Source organism: Castor canadensis, chromosome 4 (assembly GCF_047511655.1).
Source record: "Castor canadensis chromosome 4, mCasCan1.hap1v2, whole genome shotgun sequence".
Lineage (NCBI taxonomy): Eukaryota > Metazoa > Chordata > Mammalia > Rodentia > Castoridae > Castor > Castor canadensis.
The window spans coordinates 61,120,800-61,143,312 of NC_133389.1; the positions used below are offsets into that span (position 1 = coordinate 61,120,800).

At 43.4% G+C, this 22,513-nt stretch overlaps 1 protein-coding gene across 2 annotated transcripts; it reads left to right on the forward strand.

Annotated features, from left to right (window-relative positions):
* Positions 1-253: 253 nt before the first annotated feature.
* On the forward strand, positions 254-8,549 carry Lrrc30 (leucine rich repeat containing 30). 2 transcript variants are annotated; one of them, XR_002212684.2, is made up of 3 exons: positions 254-1,497; positions 2,771-2,924; positions 5,000-8,549. XR_002212684.2 is itself a non-coding variant. In XM_020167898.2 (2 exons), the coding sequence occupies exon 1, from the start codon at positions 543-545 to the stop codon at positions 1,449-1,451; it is 909 nt and encodes a 302-aa protein (XP_020023487.1). In that variant the 5' UTR covers positions 254-542; the 3' UTR covers positions 1,452-1,497; positions 2,240-2,269. The 2 variants fall into 2 exon arrangements, 1 of the variants encoding a protein (XP_020023487.1); XM_020167898.2 differs by lacking the exons at positions 2,771-2,924; positions 5,000-8,549 and adding an exon at positions 2,240-2,269.
* The last annotated feature ends 13,964 nt before the right edge of the window (positions 8,550-22,513 follow it).

The following is a 22,513-nucleotide window of genomic DNA, read 5'->3' on the forward strand; positions in this document are numbered from 1 at the left end:
CTCCGTCTCACCATCAAGTTGTCTGGGATGAGTTCCCATAAGCCTGCAGACACTCCAGCGTTCGTGCAACCTGCCGTACTTTTCCACTTTGCTTCTTTTTAGAAATGGGCTTGGTAATCACCCTGCTCAACTGTGATACCCAAGAAAAGCTGAGAGGGTAAAGTTAGATGCAGCTGCCCTGTGACCTGTTTGCACACACCAGGTCAATAAAACTCAGGCAGAATGACAGTGACAGCTGCCTTGTGGTGTTCAAAGGGAATTGAGCAGGTCTGTTTGGAAGCCTTGGGGACGAGTATATCATTACAGCTGGGCTGCTCAGAAAGAAGTCACCTAAACCTACTTCTCCTATGCCCACCTAAAGGCCTGTCTTGGAATCTGCAAGGTTTGATCAAAACTCTCCTGTCAGCTGTCTTCATACTGTGACCTCCAGGCCACACCTCTACCCTGTCCTTGCCTGTCACAACCTGGCTTTTAGCAGTTGGGGTAGGACAAACTCCCAGCCCTGAAGGAGACAGAGAAGAGGAAAAGGAAAGGAAAACACAATGGGGGCCAGGCAGTCAAGGGCCAACTCCAAGGACAAGGACCCCAAGCAGATGCTGCTCCTGGGAAGGAGGAGACAGAAGTTTACTTCGTGGGATGACACCCTGCTCTTGGGAAAGGACCCACGGTCCCTGCTGAAGCGGGGCATGCGCCATGTCAGCTTCAGCCTGGTCACAAAAGGAATGACAGACATCCCGGACTTTCTGTGGGGCTTAGCTGAGGTCCAGAAACTCAATCTGTCTCACAACCAGCTCCGAGTCCTCCCTCCTGAGGTGGGAAAGCTGACTCGGATCGTGGTCCTGAACTTGTGTGGGAACCGCCTGAGGAGTCTACCCAAAGAAATCAGCCTTCTTCAGAGCCTCAAGGTCCTGTTCGTGAACATGAACCGCCTGACCGAGGTGCCGCCCGAGCTCAGCCTCTGCAGAAACCTGGAAGTGCTGAGTGTGTCGCACAACTGCCTGTCCCAGCTGCCCGCCAGCTTGGCTGACCTGTCCAGATTGCGGAAGCTGAACCTCAGCAACAACTGTTTCGTGCACATCCCTCTCTGTGTGTTCTCCCTGAAGGAGCTCGATTTCCTGCACGTGGGCTCGAATCGCCTGGAAAACATTGCTGAGAGCATCCAGTGCCTGGCCAGCCTGCAGATCTTCATCGCAGAGAGCAATAACATCCACTCCTTCCCACGGTCACTCTGCCTCGTCACAAGCCTGGAGCTGCTGAACTTAAACTACAACGACATCCAGACCCTCCCGGATGAGCTCTACCTGCTGTGTAGACTCAGGAGGATCGCGTGGAATCCCATGAATAAGGGGCTCCACATTTCCCATAACCCTCTCTCCAAACCCCTGCCGGAGCTGGTGGAGGGGGGTCTGGAGATGCTCTTTAGCTACCTGAAGGACAAAAAGCACAGCTGACGTGGACCTCAGAGGCGTGCACAGGAGCCTGGACTCAGTCAGCCGGGTACTTCTCTGATCTAAGCCTCCTGAGCTTGCTGGTGTTGTCTGTCAGTGTTTTGCTACTATTTGTTGTTAATGGGAGGTATTTGCTTCTAACTCTGTTTGTCCTCAGTACTCTTCAGGATAGTATTTTCATCTCATTCTAAAAAGAAGTTGAGACAGGCTTTTGTTTTCACCAAACAGAATGAATTGTTCTAATTCTTCTGAGGAGCTGTAAGATTCAGCCCTTGATAGAGTGAATAACAGGTCTTAACTCAATGGAAAATTCAAATGTCAGTTGTGTACCAAGTATGTACTGCGTGCCAAGTTCAGTGTGAAGCGTGGAAACTGTTCAGTTTCAGGTGGTTTTGCCCTTGGACTTGTGACCAGGTGGCAGCAGCAAGACATACTTCTTGTCCGTTTCTATCAAGTTTCACTTGGGACCAAAGGACAAGCTAGGGCGACTCAGTGTTATCAAGGACCAAGACAGGCATTGCTTTCCCTTCGAGTTCTGGGGAAAGACTCCTCAGAATTTTCCTTTAAAACCTGCAGGGTAATAATCATCCTGCTCCTACTTGTCTGGGGGAGAAATAGGAGTGTCACAGTGGCTGTCAGACAATAAACACAAACAACTTCAATGTGTAGTTTTGACTTCTTTCCCCACCACCTCCCACGTATGGCAACCTTTCTGCATGACTTTGCTATAGACGCGGACCAAATAAAATGATCCTATTCTAATTTCCTCCATCCTGAATTTACTTTCTCAGAGAGAAGATAATCACTGGGGGATAAAAATGACCAAAAGGCAAGTAAGGCATAGGCAAGCCACACACACACACACACACACACACACACACACACACACACACACACAATTACCATTTTAAAATTCAGAAAGGAAAAATATTTGCTGCTTGGCTTTCACATGTGGGTATATGGACAAAAGCCTCTGTAAAAGCATTAAGCTTGTTTTGGTTTTGATTGTGAGCACACATAGTTGCTAGCTAAACACAGACATAAGGACCCACCATGACAGTGCTCCTGCTTCAGGGTCACTGACCTCACAGTCATCACATCAGTTAAGAGCACCAGGACATTAATATTTATTTAGGGTTCTAGAATTAAAATGAAAAGGTGGCAGCGAAGAAGGGATCTTCAGGTCCATGATGAGCCAATTGCTCTGGTTTCTCTGCACATTAGTCTACAGAAAATGCTAAACAATAAATAAATAACATGACTTTGAACTTGAAATTGCTGCCGAAACTTACGTAGCTTCATCTTATCTGTACCTTATCTAGTCTGCACACGGGACTGGGAACCTGAAAGGAAAGACATCGTGTTCCTTCTGCCAAGGACCTCACAGTTTGGTGACGGAGACAGGAATACATGGGTTTTTACCATGTGCAGCAAACCATGTTCCATGCTGGAGGGAGCTACACACAGAAGGTTGAGGTGAGGTTAATGAGATACTGGATGGTGTAGACTAGCCCAGGTGCCAAAGTCTAAGGAGCCAAAGAACTGCAAGCATGAGCACAAATGGGATGGATCAATCAAACCCTCTGTGCTCAGCAACCATCCAAGTCTAACCCTCCTCCTCCCCCCTCCCCATTTGGAAGGAGTAGCAAAGTGATTGGGTAACGAGTAACACTGCTTTCCTACTTATTCTAAGAGCTGCTCAAAGGGCATCCCAATAAGTTATTCATAGAAGTAAGTGATTTTTTTCCCAGTAGATCCCAAGGTCAATGTTCCCATTCACAAAAGAAGAAGCCAACTCTTACTGTTATCATCAGATGTCATAGCTCTTTCACACATTTGTGCACCAGCCCTTCTGCGGAACTACTGTAAATCAACCTCACCAGTGTTCCTTGGCGGCAGCTGTACAAGTCACTTTTAAAATCCCCCTATCTCCCGTGCTCAGCAACTGGAGACCTCACATCCCTGCCAACCATACACAGGCACACTCCAAAGTCCTCCCCCACACTGGTCTGTCGGAGCCAAGGCTATTTAAAAACATCAGTGGAATCCACACTTGACCTGCTGACTCCATGGCAATGCTAGGGCAAGCCTGGCTCTGCAGAACTGGGCAGGTCACTCACAGAAGCTTTGGCTGAGGCACTTGCAGCTGTCAGGCAGGCCCCTGTGTGTGCCAGCCTCACTCCCACGAGTGCCCAGTGCTGAAGAACCGCTCAGGCTTATGCTGAATTTGTATGACCTTGCTGTGGGCAGAGGCGTGGGCAAGGCCAGCAGCCCTGCTCCTTTCCTGCTGAGCAATCATTTTATTTTCTATCCAGCCTTCTCAGTCACTTGATCCCATAGTAACTCTACTCCAGGGAAAGAAAGCAACCGTATTTTGAAGGTGACCCAAGAGCTTATTATTTTATTTTACAAGAAAATATATGGTATCACTTTGGCTGCCAGCTTCCATTGGTGCCTTTCAAAAGAGATAGCAGCAAGGTTTTCTTTGTTAACACTCAGGATTGAGGAAATTATAAAGGTGTAGAAGTTGCCCATTGTGCTTTGGATATAAATTCTCTGAGAATGCTTCTTTTTATTGATAAAGGGAAGTGCTGAGCAAAAACACTGATGAATGGCTTAATTATTGAAAACCCACGTGGAGGGAATTTGATATAACCTTTGGCATTCTTTGCTATCCATTTTGATAATTTGATGTCTGTCTGTGAAAGGCGTCTTGCTTGTCTGTCATACTTCTCATACTGCCACATTCAAGTAACTCGCAGGGCTTTACAGGACTTCTGGAATCAGAGCACTGAAGATGACTGCACTGGCTGTGGAGGATACTTTGTGGAAGAATACAGGCTAATTGGTGCTTGATGTGTGCGGGGAGCTCACTGCTCCCATCTTTGATGATGTTGTGGTTTTCAAGTCCCTGTGCTCCGGGCGGAGAGGGATGTCTGTGTGTGTTCAGAAATACCTTTCAAGGCAGTTGCCGCATATAAGCACCCGATTAAGCAAAAACCCTCCGTTCCTAAGAAAGGAAGAAGGCTGAAAAGACATCTGTTCAAGGAATAATACTGCTAAATGCATAATACTGCTAAATACATAATACTGCTGCATAATTAAAAGGAAAAACATCATCATTACCTAGCTTGTTGACTTAGTATGCGGTTAATGAAAATAAAAGCAATGTGCTCCATCCTCAGGCTTTGGTTAATAGATTGCCTTTCTGTAGTAACCATAAATAGAGTGGCTTCAGGATCACACACCTGGATTTCACAACGAAGTCATGCCTGCACTGGGAAAGAGAGAATACTGTCATAATTTGTAGGGACAGATGAAAAGAAACTCTTTTCTTCTGGCAGTGGATTATTGCATTTTGGAATTCCATCTCATATGTCCCTCAAAGCACCTACCAAGCATGCATTTTGATATCCAAGCGCAGGAAAAAGGGTTAGACTTAAAGGACTGTAAGTTTTCACTGGAAACACACTCAGGTCTCGAGTCTGAGGTTATGGGGTTGAGGGAGGCTTGCAGGATGGACTGACTGTTTTTCTTTGTCATATACTCAGGCTCTAGGGAGTCCCCTGTCTGGATGAAGTCACTGAGATTCTGTTAAAAATGGTTAAAAAAATACTGAATGAATTCAAGAAATGATCTGAAAAAGAAACAAAAGAAGCAAAGACCCAAGCTGGAAGATGAAGACATGAAATCCCGAGTGATGACAACGGTGTCTAAGCAATTGTCCTAGTGCCAACTTCTTACTCCAGGAGCCAATGTTTTAGCACTCTGTAACTCACAAAATGAGAAGCACAAAATCTCCAGCACGATGTTCCTTTTATCTGTCAAGTTATGTGTTGAATCCCAAGCACTACTAATTCTTTTAAAGAACAACACAGTAATAAAAAGAGGAAGCAGAGAGGGCTAGTAATTTATTTGTAAGAGCTCAGCATGGCAGAGTAGGGTGAGTATATGTGAAAGCGATTAGCATGAAGCTTCCTAGGCAGGTTCTAGTAGTGTGCAGGAATCTCCTTGCAAGGAGAAAGATTATTTCCTACAGCTTCTAGACTCACTCCTATTTCAGCACAGGGCAGAAAATAAAAGGTGAGCTGGAGTAGTAGCAAAGCATTTCCCGATACTCATGAGAGAACTGTACATTATGAAGTGTGCACGGTTTTCTTTGATTGTGGAAGCTAGACTTACCAAGGGAAGTCACAAAATCACCCACTTTCTTTGGTCTCTAGTGACTCGAGCTCCTCAGAACTCAGTGTGCCAGCCATATCACTTGGGGACGTCTCTGTTCCCTTCTGGTCTCCTGAGTGCCACACCCCCATCTCCCATACAGATGCAGCACGGAGTGGTGGAAGAGAGCCTGGACTGAGACAGGTGTGTAGATGGCTCAGCACTTATTGAGACTGTGCAGGTGCTGGGGACACAATGATGGAACAAGCTACGACATCACTGTCTCCCTTCCCACACCAGGAGTTCTCAAGTCCATGAGCAAAGATAAGGCTCCACTGAGCACAATTGTGTTTAGAGGTGTCAGCAAGGGTAAAGGCACTTGAGTGAGGTAGGTTGGCAGCAGGATGGCCGGACTGAATGGTGTGGGACACACACTGTCCGATGTGACTGTTCCAGACCCAATACCTCCTTTGTTTTGATTTATCTTGATGGAAAATCCATGAATCCCAATGCACCAGAGCAGACTTCTTCATGACTCCTTTGTGGCATTTGTCGTTTGTCTCTTCTATCAGAATCTAAGATGTTGGGTTGGAACATGGCAGGAGAGGGGTATATTATGAGCCCTGGTGGCATCTTGTGTCCTGGGTTTGAGAGGAACTTCTGAGCCTCTCATCTGCTGTGTTAGGGATTGTGTCCTTCCTGCATTACCGGCTAGTGTTCTGCAAGAAGTCAGGTTGGCAGTGGCCCTCAATGTTGGCTGCTCATCAGAATCCCCACCACCCTCACTCCGGATTATTTTAAAAAGGAGGCTTGGGCTTCAAATGGCAATTGGAGAGGTTCCAAAATAGTTGGTCTGGGATCTAGGCTTCCTAATTTTATTTTTTATATTTTGGTGGTACTGGGGTTTTTACTTGGCTTCATGCTTGCTAGGCAGGCATTCTACCACTTGAGCCATGCCTCCAGCCCTGCTGTGGTTATTTTTAAGATAGGGTTTCACTTTTTGCCCAGGCCAACTTGGTCTGTGACCATCCTATTTTATACTTCCTGCCACAGCTGGGAGGACAGATACACACTACAGCACCCAGCTATTGGTTAAGATGCGGGTCTTGTGAACTTTTTTGTCCCAGCTAGCCTGGAACCATGATCCTCCCGATGTCGGATGTCAGCATCCTAAGTAGTGAAGATTGCAGGTGTGAGTCACCTTAAAACTACTGAGTTTTAAAAGGCTCTGTAAGTGCCTCTTGTTGCTCATTCTAGGTTAAGAAATGCTGATGTCAGTTCTTATCCAAACAGCCAGCCATGGGGCTCTTCAGCTAATAGGGCCATTAGCCAGGCACTGGGAAGAGGCTCCGTACATTGGAGCCCCTCTGGGGCCCTATGATCAAACTCATTTGGGCAACTGTGAAAAATGTAGAAGCCTAGCTCCCTTGAGATGCTCTCAGATTCATGGGGTCAAAGGGAGGATCTGGTTTGTGCAGTTGGATGAAGCAACCCAGGTGTCTCTGGTGATGAGAGGCCAGAGACAATCTGCTCCAGCAGAATGTGTGCCCCCTGGAAAGTGGAAAGCTCTGGGTTTGTATTCAACTTCTGAGACTCTTGATGATCTCTGCCCTGGAAGCTGACCTTCTGGATGACTGTGACCTCTGCATCCAGCACAGGGCAGAAATTCAATAGCACTGTGTGCAGAAATGGATGGGAAGCAGTGAGGATGAGCAGATTTCTTCACCTCTAGGGGCCTCAGTTTTCTAGAATTAAATAACTGCACTTACCTAAAAGTGAACTTACTGTAAACTCCTTTTAGCTTTGAAATTCTAGACTGTTTTGTTTTTTTTTTTACCTTGTCTTCCTCTTATTTAATGTCTTGGTAAATAGATACCTGAGCAGACAATTGCTGTGATTGTTTAAGAAAAAGCAAAATAACATTGTGGAGATGGTCAAAATCAATCTGAGTACTTTAATGTCTCCTTACAGCATCATAGATAGTATAATTTTAATTTTGGTTGAGGTTCAAAAATATAAAATGAGTGAGGCTTGTGTTATGGGTAAATCAGGGAATTTTCTAACCTCCAAATTGCCTAAATTCTTTCTCTAATTTTTTTTAATGGACTAGAGGCTCAGAGGGACAAGTGTGCTTGGCTTTGTTGGTTGATTAAAAACTTCTCCAGTCAGGCACAGTGCCTGTGATCCCAGCTACTCAGGAGGCAAAGGTCAGGAGGATGGAGGCTTAAAGCCAACACTGACAAAAAGTTAGTGAGATTCCATTTCATCCAATAAAATCTAGTGTGGGGGTGTGCACCTGTCATCTCAGCTGATCAGGAAGCATAAACAGGATTGTTATCCAGGATAGCTGAAGTAAAAGACACAAGACCCTACCTGAAAAATAACTAAAGCAAAAAGGGCTAGAGGTATGGCTCAAGTGGCAGAGCGCCTGCCTAGTAAGTGTGAGGCCCTGAATTCAAACCCCAGTACCGTACCACCAAACAACAGCATCAACAAATAACAACAACAACAAAACTTCTGATGTATGTTTCTAAGAGAAATGAAATCCCTAATAATCTCTTTTTCCCTCAGAAAGAACCTATTGAATGTGATTCGTTATTATGATTCAGGTGCTAAGAGCTGAAATCTTTGCCCTTTAGGGGTAAAAAAACCCCACCAAAACTGTAGTAGACTGCGCTCTAATGTGTATGATAAGGAAGCGTTAGCATGAAGTTCACACCACCACCAAGGGACATCCCTTTCCTTGCACACATGTGTCAAATTTGAACTTTGCTATAAATTTGCAAAAGCAGCGCATATACACATGAAACTGCAAAACAACTCTTCTTTGGTTTTTACTAATATTGCCTCTCTCTCCATCTCCACTGTTTGGTCAAAGTAGCACATTATAAAATCAGAATCTAAAGGCTTTAATTTGTTTTTTGATTAACCTCAGTTATACAAGGGTAAGTTGTAATTGTGTGTGATTAAAATTCTTTTTTTTTTTGGTGAGAATAACGTATTTTTTTTATTCATATGTGCATACAAGGCTTGGGTCATTTCTCCCCCCTGCCTCCACCCCCTCCCTTACCACCCACTCCACCCCCTCCCGCTCCCCCTCTCAATACCCAGCAGAAACTATTTTGCCCTTATTTCTAATTTTGTTGTAGAGAGAGTATAAGCAATAATAGGAAGGAACAAGGGGTTTTGCTGGTTGAGATAAGGATAGCTACACAGGGAGTTGACGTGTGATTAAAATTCTTGAATAATTCTTGAATACATGCAGGGAGAGTCATGCCAGGGGTAGGCCACTTTTTCGACTGTGCATTGGGGTGGCTGTACCTTTCTGGAGAGATCTCACTTCCTTCATAGCTCTCCCCTTGAGCACAATAATCAGATCCTTTTCGTGGCTTCCTGGATGATTTTTTTGTGTGAGAGTTGTCGGCTGTAGAATACTGGGAGACCTTGGGTATTCTCGGTCCCAGAGAAGACAATGCAGATTCTGTTCTGTCCTCTGAAAAAAAGAAAAACTATGAAGCCCTGGTCCTACTTACTCATTGTGCAGGCAACCCAGAGTGGGCTCCATGTCATTTTGGGGCACTTGAAACACCCCTTTGATTAGATATTAGACAAATAATAACCTCCTAAATGGTAGAAGTCTACTCTATCAGGAGGTCATTTGCATGTCAAGCTCAGGTAGTCAACATAAGTCGAAGATTCCAGTTAGTGTCATGCATTTTATTAATTTATTCATAGGGGAGAGTTTTAAGTTATATGATGATTAATGAATGATGAATCCACCCATGCATCCATCAATTCATTCATCCATCCATCCATCCATCCATCCATCCATCCAACAGCATCTTCCTTATCTACAATTTTGTTTTCTGCCATTTTAGTTATCCATAGTCTATGGTGATCTGATATATTAAATGGGAAATCCAAGAAAGAAACAACTCAATAGTTTTAAATTGTGTTCCACTTTGAGTAGCATAATGAAACCTCACACCCTCCTGCTCACAGAGTGTGAATCATCCTTTTGGGCAGCGTATCCACACTGTATATACTACCCACACTTAGTAGCCATTTACTTAGTAGCCATTCAGTCATATTTCTGCCATTTTAGTTATCCATAGTCTATGGTGATCTGATATATTAAATGGGAAATCCAAGAAAGAAACAACTCAATAGTTTTAAATTGTGTTCCACTTTGAGTAGCATAATGAAACCTCACACCCTCCTGCTCACAGAGTGTGAATCATCCTTTTGGGCAGCGTATCCACACTGTATATACTACCCACACTTAGTAGCCATTTACTTAGTAGCCATTCAGTCATAAGAACCACTGTCCTGGTGTAATGTAGAAGAGAGACACCATATTCACTTAAGTTTTATTATAATTCATTATAGTTGTTCTATTTTATTGCTAGTTATTATTGTGCCCAACTTATCAGTATAAGGAAAAATAGTACATCTAGGATTTGCAACTATCATCAGTTTCAGACATCTGCTGGAGGTCTGGGAAATAGATCTGCCATGGGTAAGAGAGGACGACTGTATACTGCTATGTGTCAATAATGGAGAAAAGTACAGCAGGGAGAAAGAATAGGACTGGATGAATATTTGCTATAAGATGATCAAGAAAGTTTCTGAGACAGTCATATTTGAACAGATTCCTGTAGGCAGTAAGGGGGACAGGTCTGTAGTTATTTCAGCAGAAAATACCCCAGGCAGAAGAGAAATCCAGTAGAAAGGCAGCAGGGTACCCAGTGTGTCCATGGAACAACAAGGAGACCAGTGTGTCTCAATGGAGTGAGTGCAGGTGAGAGTCATGAGGTCTTGATAATGTTGGGAATGCTTTGGAAGACTTTAGGCCATTGTTAGGACTTTGGGTTTTGCTCTGAATAAGGTGGAAAGCCATTGGAATTGGAGGAGGGGGTTGTTTTTGCTTTTGTGAAAACAGGGTCTCTCTATGGAGCCCAGGCTGGCTTCCAACTCATAATCTTCCTGCCTCAGCCTTTCAAATGCTGGAGTTATAGGCGTGTACCACTGTGCCCTGCTCAATTGGAGTTTTTAAATAGAGAGGAAAACAACATTCTAACTGACATTTTAGAGGAGTTACTTGAACTGCTGCATTGAGAAAGACCAAACTGGGCAAGAGTGACAGCCAGGAGACTAGCAAGGAGTCTGTTATGTATTTCAGGTGACAGGTGTTGGTGGCTTGACCCAGAGTGGAAGTGATGGAGGTGGTAGTCAGATTTTGAAGTAATATTTTGAGAATAGCACCGGTAGAAATTGCTGATGGGCTAGATGTGGAGGAGAGCTAGGGAGGGATGGAAAATAATTTCAATGAGTTTGACATGAGCAACTGGAAGGATAAAGTCATTGCTGGCTGAGTTGTTGTTTGTTAGAAGACCAGGTTGGTTTTTTTCAACATGCTAATATTGAGATGATAAATGAACTTCCAGATGGGTTCTTTGTGTTGGTACCTGGATGAAGAATCCAGAGGAGAAGTCTGGATTGGAGGTAAGATTTAGGAAAATATGCCAGCAAAATTTTCAGAAAGAAATGAGATTAAGTACATCCACTGTGAAGGTTTTCAATAAAAGATGGTGATTTCCTCCTTTACATTAGAGTACTCAAAGTGTTACTCAGTCATCTGGAAAATTCCGACAACACTTATTTTTCCACATGCCAGCTAAATGAGATATTACTATAACTAGATCTTGCACCTGTGTTTTGTGAAAACCCTTGAAATTATTGGCTGATGGGAAGAGAGCATTCTCTAATCACACACAAATTGGAGAGAGAAGGGACAAGTGTTCCAAGGGGATACTTATGCTCCCTGCTCTCCCAATCAGCCCCAACTTCAATCACTCATCAGACACAGATCCATGTTGATATCACACAAGCGCCTCAGGCCATTGGACAAGTTTCAATCCTTTCCCTTCCCTCTCTTCCTTTCTCCATTTTTAATTTGTCTCAGTTTTGGGGAACATCGTCAAGTTTTCAAGCTTCACCTTTAAAACTAGAGCAAACGTTACCAAAAGCAACATTCACGTCAGATTGCCCTCTTGGAACTTTGGGTAGAAAAGTTTTCCTCCAATCTATCATTCTAACAAATATATTTCAGAGTGTGAAATTTAATGACTATAATTTAATAGCTAGCCCCATACTTTCTCCTACCTCTGTACTCCCCAGGCTTGCCTCAACCATGGCATCTTGATCCAGAAGTCTTCTCTTTTCTCTAAGCTGTCTAGTACATTCTACTGCTTTTCTTGTCTGAATGACTAGTGTCTGTATAATTTACGCAGATGCAGACAGCCTTCTTTTGGCACTCTTATTGAATATCATCTTTTATTTTGGCCTCCTTTCCCATCTGTTCACAGCCACAGGAACCATAAAGTCGTGCCAAGAAGGAGTGAAGATACTGGGGATTCTTACTGTTAGTGAGGGGCAGAAAAAGCATCACATAATTTGTGATCCTTTTTTACCCAACTCACCCAGAATGAGGAGGGAGCTCCTTTCTGAGATCAATGACAGGATGTGACCCATTGTTTCCACTTTTTCTTTCTTTCTTTCTTTCTTTGGTTCACACAGGATATCTGAAGGAAAATAACACAAAATGATGTGAAAATTTGAAAAGCAAAGAAAAAGTTCTACAGGTGTGTGTAAGACTTACTTTTTCCACATCCTGGTCAAATATTCTGACTGCTGTTTATGTCTTGCTAACACAAGGTCTTTTGAACAAATTCTGTGCTCTTCTTTTAGACAGCGAGGACGGCCACAGAGTTTGAGCTCTTCACGGGCAGTTATTTTGCTCATATGTGGTAATCATGACAGGCCTTTCCATCCTGCAGTTCCTCTTCGTTAGGGGAACATGAATGGAAGGTACAGTTTCCCATTTGGTATTTCCTCTCTCTTCACATCCCACCACAATTTAAAAACTATCTATAGACTTGATAAAAATATACTTTGAGAAAATGAGAGGCCAAGGGAAGAGAAGAAAGACTGTCTTAATACATTTGAGGATGTATGTGAAATATTTGGAGGAAGACATGGCTTGCATGTAGTGTTGTAGCACTACATGAGGCTACATTTATAGAATTTGGGCAGGATCATTTCTAAGCTCAAACTCTGTAATTCTGCTGCACAGGCAGTGCCATTGAAGAGAACATGCTTTCATCTACCTCACATAACTCAAAATTGCAATGGCTCATCACAAAATCTAGAAGAAAATGGTGAGTGTTTCTATTTACAATGAAAAGGACACAGCTATAGGAAAGCAACATAAACATAATTCAAAATTCATAGGGTTGATCAGTTTCAAAATAAGAATTCTTGATGATTTTTTAAACTTAGAGGATTGGTATCATTTCGAATTTTGTGCCCAATTGAGATTTTATTAATAATGTCATCACACTACTTCTAGTCTTTAAAACTTAAATTTTTGTATGAGTAATGATACTGTATAAAATGCAGATAAGTGTCCACTGGTTTGATAGGAAAGGGACTAAAAATGGTACATCTTAACAAATTCCATAGCTCAAAGAACAACTAAACATTTATTTTTTCTTCTCTTCTTAATCTGACCAGGCTAATACCCATTCAATAGTTCCAGACTCTAGAGTCAAAACAAATGAACCTTAAGATTGGCCTAATTGCCAGGCACCAGTGGCTCATGCCTATAATTCTAGCTTCTCAGGAGGCAGAGATCAGGAGGATCACGGTTCAAAGCCAGCCTGGGCAAATAGTTCGAGAGACCCTATCTCGAAAAAACCCATCACAAAATAAGCTGGTGTACTGGCCCAAGATGAAGGCTCTGAGTTTAAACCTCAGTACCACAAAAGAAAAAAAAATTGACCTAATTGAAACTTCTTCCCCAAACTTTTCAAATATCTGTGCTCAAACACATAGCCACAAGGGGTTCACCTGGTGCAAAAATCCAGTCCATTGGTTTCTTCATCACTCACCTTCAAATATGATCCTTCTCCCATGCTCTTCATCTTAGTAAACTTGAGATTCCTTCTGCCAACTCCCTCACTCATCCCCCTTACCTAGTCTATCACTCATTCCTGAGATTCCAGCCTCCAAAATCCTCTCCACTCCTCTTACTGTTTGTCCTTCCATCCAAGCCCCTACCTTCCTGCCCCATTCTGGTCTCCCTGCTTCCTTCTCATGGCTCCTTTCATCTACCTTCCAGATAGGAGCTGAGGGACTTTAAAGTACAAATTGGATCATGTTACACCCTTGCTTAAAATCCATTCATATGCATTCACGGTGGACTCCCAGATCCTCATATGATCCATCTTTATGAGCTCCGGTTGCAACACCCTCTTTAGAGTCATTGTCCGCCACTCTATCCTCTCACAAATGTCCACCAAACTGTCTTTAGTTCCTGAAGTTGCGAACACTGTCCTATCTGAGGACCTTTGAGCATACCATTCTCTCTCCTGGAATGATCTCTCCCAGATAAAGCTTACCCATCCTTCAGGTTTCAGCTGAAATATGCTTTCTCTGCAAACTTTCTACTTTTCCTTCATAATGCTTACCACAAGTGAGGGGACATGTATTTGTGTCTGTATGCATGCAACTAAATGCTGTTGAATTACCTGTACATGTCTCTTTATGTATGTGTGCATGATTAAATGCAATTAAGCTCCATACAGACGCACATGCATGGATGTAGGCCATGTATAGTGTCTATCTTGCACCCCATGACGATAGGCAGTGGATTGGCCCCTTCTCATTGGTGCATTACCCAGCACAGAGCATCCTTCCTGGCCCACATCAAGTATTAATATGTTGTGTATAAAGTGTTCCTATCTAATTAGTAGAATTCATTGATTTGTAAATTGTGCTTTAGTTGAAATTTGTCTTATGAATAAGATGCCAAGTTAAGGAACAAGATGCCAAGTTTTAGAGCAAAATAAAATTATGTCATATTAAAATATATGTATATATAAAAAATATAAGTGTATTAAAATATATATTTGTTACATATGCATGTATTTTAATACACACATACTTACATAATCTCCTTGAGAACCAAAGAATAAACATACAAAGCACTAAGCACTTATTTAGGTTAACGTTAACAGTGCATGCATAATTGAACTTGCAGTCGTGAGTTAAATAAATAAATGATTAGGTTGGGACAGTGTCATCTCATTCACCGCTTGCTGGTAGAGGAGATTATCTAGTTGCTGATGTTTAGCTACATATGCTCGTTAGTTGGCGATGTGTGGAGAAGTAATGACAATAACCTAAGGCTGGGGAAGTGGCTTACACTTGTAATCCCAGCTACTCAAGAGGTGGTGATCAGGAGGACTGCAGTTTGAGGCAAACCTGGGCAAAAATGCAAGACCATATCCAACAAATAACCAAAGCAAAAAACCAAAAAAGGAAGGAGGACTGGGGGGTCTGGCTCAAGTGGTAGAAAGTTATACAGCATCTACTTAGCAAGTTCAAGGCCCTGAGTTCAAATCTCACTACTGCCAAAAGAAGAGAGAACACAAGTATAATAACATTTATTGAATTCTTACCATGAGTCAGATTATTTAACTCTTGCCAGATCTGTCTTAAATAGTTATCATTATTTACATTATTATCACAACATTCTCCATAAGAGTCAAGCTATGGAAACAGTTTAGGTCCATGAACTGGAATGGATAAAGGAAGTATGGGATATTGCTGGGCACAGTGGCGTGCACCTATAACCCCAGCTACAACAGGAAAAGTAAAATAAGATGGTCACAGTCCTAGCCAGCCCAGGCAAAAAGCAAGACCCTATCTCAGAAATAACTAAAGCAAAAAAGGCTGGAGGCGTGGCTCAAGTGCTAGAACTCCTGCCTAGCAAGTGCAAATCCCCGAGTCAAACCCCACTACCAGCACAAAAAAGACAGAAAGAAAGAAAGAAAAAAGAAAATGTGGTATATTTACACAATGGAGTATTCAGCCATAAAGAAGAATGAAATTATGTCATTTACAGGACAATGGATGGACCTGGAGAACATCATGTTGAGCAAGAAAAGCTAAGCTCAAGAAAACCAAATATCACGTTTTCACTCATTTGTGGAATCTAGGCTTAAAATAATGAAGACAATAACAATAATAATAATGGTAGGACACGAGCATTAAAAGGGTACTGTCTGGTAGAGTGAGCCAGCAGGAGGGGGAGAGGGCAAGGAGAGGGTGTTGGGCTTGAAATGATCAAAGGACATTACATATACATATATATGTATATGTATATGTATAATAAAACCCACTAAATACTGTTTGAAAAAGCAGGGAAGTAGGGGGATAAGACAGTGTAATAGAGGAGGTGAATCTGATCAAAGTACTTTGCACACATCTATGGAAATATCACAATGAAGCACCTTTGTACAATTAATGTACTCTAGTAATTCTTTTTGGCAGCATTGGGGTTTGAACTCAGGGCCTCATGCTTTCTAGGCAGGCGCTCTTATGGCTTGAGTCACTCTGCCAGCCCAAGAATTTAAAAACCACTGTTGCTAACACAAACATAGATAACATTTGTGGAAAGCTTACTGTTAGGTCCCTGGCATTCTTGGGGTGGGTGGAAGGACCCGAGGACACCTTAAAACCAGACCCCCTAATTTATGACCGCTTGTTTCTCCCTGCCTGATTGTTTCTTGGCTTGCAAAACAACTCAGGAACTTCCAGTTGCTCAACTAGCCAGGCATGTGGACCTGTTCCACCTGGTGATTGTAGATAATCAGAGACCAGAGACTCTCTCCCTCCCCCATGGCTCAGCCCCTCCTATAAAGCCCACTACCCAATTCACTCAAGTCACTGCTCCCTGATCTTGCGGGGGGCGGGCGGGGGGAAGCCCTGCAGTCTGGATTTCTAATAAACCTTTCCTTTCACATGTGGTGTGGTCTTAATTCAGCAGTACCTTACACTTACCTCAAGTCAGGATATTTAAATCTTGCCAGGTCTCTCTTATGTAGTTATCATAATTACCCCATTTTACACCTTGGGGAGCTGAGATTCAGAAAGCTTAAATTATTGTCCACCTGGTAACTGAAGAAGATGGGCATGGACCCAGGTCTGTGACTACAGTAACATGACTCTTCACCCTGTACCACGCAGACCCAAGGAGGTCACCCAAAGAGGACATCAGGACTGTAACTGGGAGGCCCCTTCCTTTTTCTCCTAGAGTGTAGGAGAGAATTCTTAACTCAGAGTTTGATAAAGAAAGATGCAAGCACAGAGAGCTGTATGGTAGCTGATGATTAAATTCAGTGTGTGCATCTGCCCACCTCCCTAAGAAAGAGAGCAGAAGCATTGCAGCTGGCCAGGGGCAGGACCTGGCTGAAGGGTCACCTAGGAAGTGGAGGGAGAGGGGGGGGACCAACCTAGAGTAACTACAAGGTGCTCACGTTTCTGAATCAGTCTTCTGAATCAGTAACCCTGCTAGTTGGTTTGCACTTCCATCAGTGAGGGGAGCAGGACAAGAGGAGCCATGTCACGTGCTAGCCAAATTTTCCCACTGGTAGCTTTGGCTGCAGCTCCCATGGTGGCTTTAGTAACACTACTTCGGGGAAAGAACCCAGAGCAGAGTCATAGGCAGTGTGGAGTCAAAACTGGAAGGAATGAGAAAGGCAGGGCAGGAGGGACTGGGGGAGTCCAGCAGACTGAATTTCACAAGCTTCCTGCATAAGCTTCAGCATTGTCAAATCCCCTGGAGGGAAGCAGGACATGTATGAAGCACTAACCCCCTACCCTGCCACGTCCCTCCCCACTGCCAGGCCAGGAGCCTTTGGTACAGAGCTTCCCACAGGTTCTGGGAAGCCTCTTCCTTGACATCTGCTCTGCTCCTGTCTTCTCCCCTGTGGGTCTCTGCTGTTTGGTGAGAATGGTACCTTCTTGTGACAGCCCACATGCTCCTGTAAGAGAGCTTCAGTCTCATGTGTCCTGATGGTCTGAAGTTAAATCCTCCAACACAGACTTCACATATCAGCTGCATATCACACAGCCTGGAGTCCTCTCTTTCCTCATGTGGCTATTTGAGGTCCCATGATAGTGTACAAACTTACTGCATGGGAGTCAGGCTGAGGGGCAAAGACCTCTCACCCCAAGCCCAGTGGCATCCATGGTACTTTCCTTGATGTTTGCTGGGAAGGAAGTACTCCTCTTTGTGGCACATACCCACAGAGGATTCTCCACCATGTCCCAGGTGGCCTACCATCCTCTGTCCCCTTACCTCCAGGCTTCCCCTAGCTGACTTTGGGGTGAAGGCTAGGAGCTGTCTCCCCACACTGAGTACTGTCTGTGACCTGCTGCAGAGCCACCGTCTGCTCTGGCTACTGGGATAGTCACATCAAGCCTCTGAGTCCAGGGCTCCAGAGCATCTTCATTGTTCATGATTTAAACACGCCAACCCACCCATAAACAGCCTGTAACTTCTGATTCAAACAGGGCTTCAGAGACCATAGGAACACTTCGCTACCATGATCATTTTCAACGAACAATGCAAACGTTTGCATACTCTGGTGCCAGCTGTAGCAACTCTGTTAAAACATTGGGCTGTGAAAATTAAAGAGGGTATAAGTGCTTTTGCAGACACACACTCGACCCTTCAGCCATGTGTTCGAGGCCTCTGAAAGTGATAGGAGCTCAGTCATGAAATGAGACAGTAAACAAAGCCAAGGCAGATTTCACATACAGAGGCAGCTCTGTCATTTGGAACTTCAGAAAGAATTCTGGATTAAAATGCCCAACATGATGGATGGCGGTCACATGTTGCAGATGAATTGTTTGTGCTATTGACATACAGCATGCGTTTTCATTGTGTGTTGTAAGTCAAAAGAAAAAAATTAAATGTAGGGCGAAGTTGATCTCATCCCTCAGGGACTTTCATGCTCTAGGATATCCTTGTCAGCTGTGCGTCCAGGACACCATTCCCCAGTTGCCCATCACTGGGGAGAGTAGCCACAGCACATGGCATTCACAACCACCTGGCCTTGACACACACTCAACAAGGAGGTCCAGGTCTCTCCACTGTCTGGACGGAGCTGGCTGCAAACTCCTCCCCTGACAGCCTCCAGCTTGCTGAGATTTATCCTGTCCCTCCCTCTTTCATAATGGTTTCCTTCTCCAGAATCCTCTCCAGCCCTCTTGCTCTATGCCATTTTCTAAAGTCTCCACTGATTAGGCTTCATTTCCCAACCGCAGCCTTTCCTGTTTCTGTTTCTGGCTGTGGGCTCCATTCAGACTCCCCTGAAGTTATTTCACTCTGCTGGGGGAGACCTTTCTTGCAGAGATCCACGGCAGCCACCACCCTCTCTGATTCCAGGACTAGCCAGGGCTTCTCTGCCCATCACTGCCACATGGCTCTGAGATCACATCTTTTCACAAGCCACTTTTGAAATGCCATCCTGGCATTCATCACTAAGTGATCTCAGGGGATTAGTGTCACTCACCTCTTCTCCTCTTGCTGTGCTTCTAATTTAAAGAGTCATGAAATAGAGCCACCTGTCTGTCCTCACTGTATTTATTGATGCATTCAGACAGGGCTAATCCCTCTACTGTACTGGGATATTACCAAGTGGGATTTCTTTTGCCTTTGGGATTGGCATCACAGTCTCACTAAGCTCATTTGTGGTGATGTGCCTGTGAGGAACGCTTGTCAAAAATGGCACCTCATTGAGTGACCAGATTTTCCTATGCCTTCTGATGACAGTAGCATGGTGGAAGCCATATGGTCAGGTGTGAATTGCCTGGCACAGATCCTTTGCTGCCTAAAATAGTGCTCATACTCAGCGGAGACCATATTGCAGGAAGGATCTTCCAAGTCTACACAAGAGCTGGAGTTAATATTGTTGTATGAGCTAAAGCCCCAACTCTTATTGTACTTTTGGAATTAAGTCAGGACCAGCAAGCAACAGCCTGCAGACCAAACCCAGCTGCCTATTGTATAAATAAAGTTTTATTGGCACACAGCCATGCTCACTTGGTTACGCTTTGTATGGGGCTGCTTTCACACTGCAACAGAGTTGAGACCTTAGTGCCCAGCAACACTAAAAAACTTTACCATCTGGGTCTTTTCAGAAGAAGTTTCCTAACTTCTGGACTGTATCATTGATTCTGAGGTTGTTCTTTTATGGCCACAGTTGTGATTGTCTGTATTCCTTTGTTACGTAACAAAATACCTGAGGCTGAGCGATTTTAAAAAGAAAGATGTTTATTTTGGCTTGCAGTCTGGCTGTCCCAGAGCATGGGGCTGACTTCTGTTTGGCTTTTGGTGAGGGCCGTGTGCTACTCCATGCATGGTGGAAAAGCAGAAAGGGAAGTTAAGGGGAAGAGAAAAGCGGGCCAAAGGATCTGACCTGCTGTATCAACAGCTTACTCCCATGAGAACTGACCCCATCTCTCCCAAGCACATTGATCCATTCATGAGAGCAGTTCCCCCATACCCATCCCCCCTCCCAAAGGCTCTGCCTCCCAACACTGCCCCAATGGCAGTCAAGGTTCAGCAGGAGTTTTGTTGGTGACAAACCACACTCAAACACATCCAGGGAACCCCTCAGTGCTTATGAGTGAGTCAGAAAGGCCATCTCAGCTTCAGAGGAGTTCTGATGGCAATGTGTTATGAGGATTCATCTCCCCTGGGGGCAGACAGTCCACTTTCACAGTGAGGACAAGAGGTTAACCCACTTCTGATCTTTTCCTTTTCTAGCGTATCTATGCAACCACAACATTACAGTATTGGCATCCTACATTCTGTATGGAATTGAGTTTGTTTTTTTCTACTGTCTGTTTGATCCTGCTTATGTTATCATCTATAGAAGAATTCTATAGGTTTCTTCTTGCCTTTCTTGATTTTGTTTCAATTCAGGGTTTTATTAGATTTTTTTCTCACTCTGTTTTGGGTCTTCACCTTTTTTTTTCCCCCAATTTTTTGTAATTATTTTGCTGTAAGTTGAATTCTAGAAAATTTCTTCATGTCTGTCTTCTAGTTCATTAATTTCTCTTCATCTAAGTCTTGATTAGTTAAAAAAGAATCTGTAGGATTTTAAAATTTCAATTGTCATAGTTTGAGTTTCTAGAAATTCTTCTTGGTTCTTGTGGTTGTCTGATAGATTTATCTGCCCCATCTTTTCCTCATCACTACTTTCAACCCCTTTTCTTTTCATTTCAGTGAACATGTTAAAAGACTTATTTTTAATTAGCTAAGTTTATGAGCCTAGGTTGAAGAGGACAGGGAGAGAAAATTTCTCCAGGGAGGATCTGTGTTTGCTTCTTCTGTTTTGCAGGTGCCTCACCTACACAGGACTGCTTTAGGCTAATTTACAGAATTCAAGCTTTGGACAACTTCTGTGGTGCAAACTAGTGCAAACTGGTATGGATAGAGGGCTGGTATGTTGGTATGTATCCTAGGTGATTTTATTTTTTGTTTTCCAGATCAAAATAATGTTCCTCTGGCTGTCTTGGAAATAGGAATGGGGCTTATTTCCAATCCCCCTCACTCTGAGGATTAGTCATTTGCATAGAGTAGGGCTTTTTTTTGTAGGGTAAAGGAGATATAGGTCTTACTTTGAGCAGATCTCAGGGTCTGCCTTTCTTTCCCTCCTGCCTTAAAAAGCTATGGAAACAGCATTCGTTTTCATCTAGGATTGAAAAACACTTTGTTTTGGAAAATGCCTGCCTCAGTAACTCCCTTCCCTCTCTGAACTCCTGCTTGCCAGGTCACTGCCGCATCTAAAAATGAAAATGAAAGCAGACAAAAATCCAAACATGGTACCCAGAGCTTGGACTTGTGGGATCTTAACTCAGTTTTTGCCCTGGTGCTAGCTACAAAAGACTCGAGACTTTCTGGAAATGTCATCTTATATCTGTGGCTTTTAAGTAATTTTATGTGTGCATAACATGAATGTAGTTTGAATATGAGAGTTTTTGGTAACATTTCATAAATTAAGATTTAAAAAATGTTTACTGTAATTGCTCTGATTATAGTAATAGTGCATGGTCATTACAGATACTAAATGAAACAAAAAAGCACCAAGAAGAACCTTAATAAATGGCACTCCTAATCCCACCATCCAGAAATATCCACTATTCATACTTTGATGTATCAACTTTTGTCTGGTTTTTGGTATACTTCCTATTTTAAGTAGTCAGGAAATATTGTTCCAGTTACATTTATTTAATTGGAAGATGATAAATCTTCTTTTGAGATGTGAGTCACAGGATGGCATTATTTCTCCCTTTTCTGTTCTGACTTGTAAGATACACTACGTCACTCAGTGTAATCTACCCTGGTGGATCTAATCAAAAGAGTCCACTCACAAAACCACGAGGGAGTCGTAATTGAAGGAACAGTGCCACTTAGTGGGGGATGGTGAAGTGGCCAGCTATAAAGGATCAAGGCCATGGAGAAATGACATCACCATCATTTAAATGCCTCTGAAGGCTGTGTCTGAGCTGTCTAACAAAATGAAGGATGACGGCCACTGTGCTTTGTTTAGTGTGAGTTGCATCTCTTTCTCTGACAAAAAGCACAGGCTCTGGTGTCACAGAGGCCTAAGTCCAAGACTGCACCAGCAACTTCCCAGCCTCATGAACTCACAAAAGGTACCTAGTGTCTCATCTGCCACTAGGTGAGTATAATCCCTACCATTGTGGGGCCACAGGAAGGACTAAACATACCTCAAAAGCACCCAACACAAGGCAAATGGCACTTATGCTATTTGACTGTCTGTCCCTGATTTCTGGGAATAACCTGGATCATGAATGCCTCTGAAATACCTGACACACAGCTGTTGTTCTTTGAATATTCATACAATGAAAGGATGAAGTACTTAGGTATTGAATGAATTAACATTTGGGAAGATCAAAGTAAAGGAGTGCTGCTGCCCACCAAGGCACCTTCCACGGGATTGCCCTTGTTATTGACTTCT